Below are 6,000 nucleotides of genomic sequence, written 5' to 3' on the forward strand. Positions count from 1 at the left end.
CTAACACAGATCCTTGCGGCACTCCATAGTTTACTGGAGTTATGATCGATTTTTCTCCGTTTAAATAGACAAAATGGTAGCGGTCAGATAGGTATGATCTGAACCAGCTTAATGCTTGTCCTTGAACACCGGTATAGTTTTGTAGCCGATCTAAGAGTATTGTGTGATCTATAGTATCGAACACAGCACTAAGATCAAGTAAAACTAGTATTGAGATACAGCCTTGGTCAGAAGCTAAGAGTAAATCATTTGTGATTTTAACGAGCGCAGTTTCAGTGCTATGATGCGGCCTGAACCCAGACTGAAACTTTTCATAGGTGTCATTTTCTTGCAAGAAAGAGCCCAGTTGGGCAGACACAACTTTTTCTAATATTTTGGACATAAAAGGAAGATTTGAAATGGGTCTATAATTTGCTAGGTTATTTGGGTCTAATTGTGGTTTCTTAATGAGAGGTTTTATAACTGCCAATTTAAATGTTCTTGGAACATAACCTAAAGATAAAGACGAGTTAATAATATTGAGGAGAGGCTCTTCCACTACAGGTAACACTTCTTTCAATAGTTTAGTTGGTATGGGATCTAATAAACATGTTGTTGTTTTAGAGGAAATGATAAATTTATTTAACTTTTGTTCTATAGCTGTAAAGCACTGTAATTGTTCTTGCGGGGTGATAATCGAGGCTGAATTATAAGGCGCGATTGAAGATTGAACGTTTACAATTGTGGTTCTGATGTTTTCTATTTTCTCAGTGAAAAAATTCATGAAATCATTACTACTAAACTGTAACGGAATATTTTGTTCAGGTGACGCTTGTTTATTTGTTAGTCTAGCCACGGTGTTAAATAAGAACCTAGGATTGTTTTGGTTATTTTCTATTAGTTTGCGGAGATGCTCAGCCCTGGCGGCTTTTAGGGCCTTTTTATAGCGTGACGTACTGTCTTTCCATGCGATTCTAAAAACCTCTAAATTAGTTTGTTTCCATTTACGCTCTAAATTACGGGTTTCTCTCTTTAGAACACGAGTAGTATTGTTGTACCATGGTGCTTTAATTTTCTCTCTGACCTTTTTTAGTCTCATAGGTGCAACAATATCCAATTTTCCAGAGAGAATGGTGCTCATAGTGCTGGTTAGTTCGTCTAGTTCATCTGTTTGTTTGGGTTCAGGCAGCAGCTGAGACAGATCAGATAAGCAATTTGAAAAATTATCTATGGTGGATGGAAGGATTGTTCTGCCTAATCGATAACGCGGCGCAGCATGATATATTACAGGGGTACGTAATATGCAAGTTACCATGTAATGGTCAGTTACATCATCACTTTGCGGAATGATATCTATATCGGTTGGATCGGTTCCATGTGATATAATTAAATCGAGTGTATGATTAAAACGATGAGTTGGTCCGGTAACGTTTTGCTTAACCCCAAAGGAGTTTAATAAGTCTATAAACGCAGCCCCTAACGTATCATTTTGATTATCTACGTGTATGTTAAAATCTCCAACAATTAATATTTTATCGACATTGACCAATAGATCTGAGAGAAAATTTGCAAATTCTTTTAGGAAATCAGCGTAAGGCCCTGGTGGTCTATATACGGAAGCCAAGGCTAAAGATAATAGGGATGTTTTTCTATCATCTAAGAGCGTAACGTAGTACAAGTACTTCAAATGAAATAAACTTATAACCCGTTTTCTGAGTAACATTGAGAATATCTCTATAGATAGTTGCAATACCGCCGCCACGACCAATCAGACGGGGCTCGTGCTTATAGGAGTATCCTGATGGAGTAGACTCATTTAGACCGAAATAATCATTTGGTTTAAGCCAGGTTTCAGTAAGGCAAAGTACATCTATGCTATTATCTGTGACTATTTCATTTACAATAACTGCCTTAGGTGTGAGTGATCTAATGTTTAAAAGACCTAGCTTTAGAAATTGTTTTTGATTACCAATAGCAACATTTTCTGTTTTAATAACAATTAGATTTTTCCTAGATCCTGCAGTAGATTTATTATTTGATCTCACTAAACGAGGAATAGACACAGTTTCTATGCAATGTTCTACACTAGTATTTATATCAGTTAATTTGGTGCAGCAGAGACTATGATTTGGACTTTTGGTTACTAGTCAAAAGGTATTTAACATTTTGGAGATGTTATCTGACAGAAGATCCGATCCGAATCTGTTTGGGTGTAAGCCATCAGCACGGTAAAGCCTAGGACGCTCCCAAAACAGATTCCAATTATTTACAAAGAGCAGTTTCTGCTCATTGCACCATGACGTTAACCATTCATTTAGCGCGAATAATCTACTAAACTTGTCATGTCCTAGACGGTACGTGGGAAGCGGTCCTGACACAATAATCGTTATATCAGGCGATGTGCTGCGTACCGTATCGATCAGATTCCTGAAGTCTTTCTTCAGAACTTCCGTCTGGCGCAGCCTGATGTCGTTCACTCCCGCGTGCAAGACCAAAGTTCCGACGCGCTCGTTATCGTTCAGAATCTCGGGAACGCGAGCAGCGATTTCAGAAACACGAGCACCAGGAAAGCAGTGACTGTGCACCTTATTTTTACCTGATGTAGCATGGACATGCCGAACAATGGAATCACCGATGATCACAGCATCGCGTTCTGTTTCGCGAAGAGGGGAGAAGCGGTTTTGTGTGGATAACTCGAAAACCGGGAGGGTCGGAGAGGGTCTTGGTCTAGACCTGACTCGCGTCTTCCGCTGCGGAACCATCCAGGCTTCGTGGTGGCGTGTTGGAGCCGGAGTGAACGAGACCATGGCTGATCGCGACCTTGGCGCTCGGGACCGATGCCGAGTAACGCACGGAGTAGACGAGGTCGGAGTCAGCGGGTTAGTAACATTAATCTCTGGTTTGTGAGCATCAGCGCGTGATGTTTCAAGAGCCAAACGCCGGTCTCTCAGCTCGGCCTGTCTCACTAAAAGGTCGTGGATCTGTTTCTCAACAGCTTCCAGCTCAGACTGTACCGCGTGCAGCTCAAATGTGTCCTCACCTGCACCAAAAGGTAGACTACTTGCATCTGATATATTCGCCATTTTAACAGATGGACAGTAAGTTAGCAACGACACTACCAGTGATGCTATCAATTAATACTAATTTCTGACAAGCGTCTTAGATATAATCCGTCTTTTAAGTGGTACGGGTGTAGAGTAGACGCACGATAGGTGAAAAATGTTTGTAAGTGAGTGTTGAGAAGACGCGTTCAGCCGTGATCCCCGGGAGTAACCTATAAGAGTATCCAGCGTAGAATCACTAACAGGCTTGAGACACGTCTGCTCAACAGTCCGCGTTGTAACTATGAGGTTTGAGCAGTAGTGCTTCTCAGTGAGGAAAAGTAGAAAATGTTTGTTGTAAGTAAGTTTAAAGAGTAAAATCAAGAATTATTCATTAATTAAAATCATTAATTAAAATAACCGCAAATGTATCCACTTAGAAGTGCATTAAAATAGCTCAATTATTACAGGACAAAATCTACATCTCAGTGTGGACAGAAGGCAAAAAAATCTAGAAAATTGTGCATTTTCAAATATATCCGGGTTGGTGTTGACTGTTTTTTAGCTCGATTTTTTACCTATAGACATTTTGGGCCCTATTTTAACGATCTGAAACTCAAGTGTCAAAGCGCAAAGCGCAAGTAACTTTGTGGGCGGGTCTTGGCGCTTTTGCTATTTTTCCAACAGGATAAATGACTCTTGCGCCAGGCACAAATCTAAAATGGGTTGGTCTGAAGTCGCTTCATTATTCATAGGTGTGGTTTGGGCGTAACGTGAAATAAACCAATCAGAGCGTCATCTCACATTCCCTTTAAGAGCAGACGTGCTTTGTCTAAAGCGGATTCCTATCATAACGGCGGATTTGCCAGGAGCGCGCCAGGAGCGTTTCACAGCCGCGGAGAGCAACGCTCTCGTCAGGGACGTTGGGGATGGAGAAACACACCCAAATTAACTTCGGTTAAAAAGGCGTATGATAATTTGGGTAAATGTGTAAGCTAGATGTATGCTTTTATAATAAATTGTCTATCTATCTATCTATCTATCTATCTATCTATCTATCTATCTATCTATCTATCTATCTATCTATCTATCTATCGTAATATGTATGATTTGCAAAAATGAAAACTGCTGCTTCTGTGTAGATGAGAGAATCAAAGTGTGTGTATGCGCGTTGTGCACACGCTACATTGATTATGGCCAAGCATGCGCCCTTAAAATAGCATATGAATAACATGCGCAACGCGCCACTGACTTTAAACAATTTTTTCCTGGTTAGTGGCGCAACTGTTTTCTAAACCTGCAAAATAGCATGAAGGAACGTTTGCGCTGGAACACGCCTCCTTTTTTGCGCTGAATCGCCCAGGGAGCGCAAGTTCATTCCCTAGTTAACCGACGTGCGTCTGTGGAGGGAAAAGCGCGCTTTGCGCGGGTGCAAAATAGGAATGATACATGCGTCGGTGTACAAAGTCAATTGCGCTGGGTGCAAGATAGGGCCCTTTGAATCTATGTAACTACACTGACAAAAAATGATGGTTGAAATTATGCTTCTTATGTAAGAAATCACCCTTTTTGGACATTTAAGACATCAAATATATAGTCTGTAACACATTGACATACTGTATATCTTTTACACGGTATCATACAGCTCTAGACAGGACTGCAAGTAAAACTCGCCTCCATTGTTGAATATTGACTGGAGGGACTTTATGGACTTAATTTCCATTTATGGGTATTATTTTGTCTGTTGCTTGTTTTGCTGATTGTAATTAGTTTTCTTATTTTTCATTTCATGATCCTGTGTAGATCTTGGGCTTTGTATGTAGTGATAAGTGACAAACTCTTATCAAAACTGACACGATGCCTTTTGTTGTAGGTGATGATATCCGGGGGATTGGGCAAATATGCGAAGGATCCAAAGTTTGTCACGGTGACAAAACACGAGATTGCAGATGCTTGTGAAATGACAATTGATGAGATGGAAAGTGCTGCTAGCAACTTACTGAGCGTCACGCTAGGCCACGGGCCAGAGGCAGAAGAGACGGGCTTGTGTCAGAGCAGTGTTCGCGACTACAGCGATGAGGAGACGGACACGAGCAGCAAACGTGAAGAGGACCTCACTGACGAAATGTTCTACGTCTCAGTATTATAGTAAAGAACTCAACAAAACTAAATCATGTAGACAAATGAATCAGTGAGGTAACTGTGCCTTTAAACGGGAGTGTCTGTTGGCTTACGAATGCTTTACGCTTATACATTTGGATCTTTTCATTTAGTTAGCAAACCTTGTCTTGGGAAATTTCCGGCAAGATCCAAATGTGCTGACATTACCGACCCGAGTGTTTTCCTCCGAATCTATGCACGGACTGGACAGTGGCTCTTCAACCATTGAAGATCCCTAACCAACTAACCAGCCAAAGTCCACCTGGTCAAAGCTACTGAACAGACCCATTCAGGACACGTTCACCATTTGAGTCAAGAACTGTACTCACATACTGTAAATGAAGCAATTACTATGGTAAAAGCTTCACAGCAATACCTCCTGGTTGGATAACTGAATTATATTCCAAGTGTTTCAAATTAAATTTCACAAAAATGTAAGTAATTATTGACTGAATGTCTCCTTTTTCCTACGTTAGCATATTCAAAAGTGGAGCGTCAAGGTCAGTTGTGTTTGGCTTCTGCAACACATCTTCTGCAACACATCTTTATAAGGAACACGCGTTTAAGTTTGATCCTCTCACAAAGTTATCGTTCCACTTGGAATATAACGCACAAATTGTGTGAACTTCACAGTGAACTTCTCATTTGTGTATAATGGAAAAAAAGAACAGGTTTGAAACAAGGTGGGAAAATATTTTTTTGGGTGAACATAAGAAGACTTCAGATGCAAAAGCCTCTAAGTGCCATCTGAAATTTTCTTCTAAAATGAGCATTTTTTTTCAAGCTCGTATGGTTAAGTTCAGTAATTTCACTTTAATGT

The 6,000-nt window shown here is 40.4% G+C and overlaps 1 protein-coding gene across 1 annotated transcript in view; it reads left to right on the forward strand.

The window, feature by feature from the left end:
* cacna1db (calcium channel, voltage-dependent, L type, alpha 1D subunit, b) overlaps positions 1-5,519 on the forward strand; it is an 82,349-nt gene extending 76,830 nt beyond the window's left edge. Inside the window, exon 44 of the mRNA XM_081348116.1 lies at positions 4,894-5,519. Within this exon, the coding sequence (XP_081204242.1) occupies positions 4,894-5,169 (276 nt within the window). The 3' untranslated portion in view covers positions 5,170-5,519. The remainder of the gene's footprint in view (positions 1-4,893) is intronic.
* The last annotated feature ends 481 nt before the right edge of the window (positions 5,520-6,000 follow it).

This window comes from Scardinius erythrophthalmus (assembly GCF_964197995.2).
Source record: "Scardinius erythrophthalmus genome assembly, chromosome: 20".
In the NCBI taxonomy this organism is placed as follows: domain Eukaryota; kingdom Metazoa; phylum Chordata; class Actinopteri; order Cypriniformes; family Leuciscidae; genus Scardinius; species Scardinius erythrophthalmus.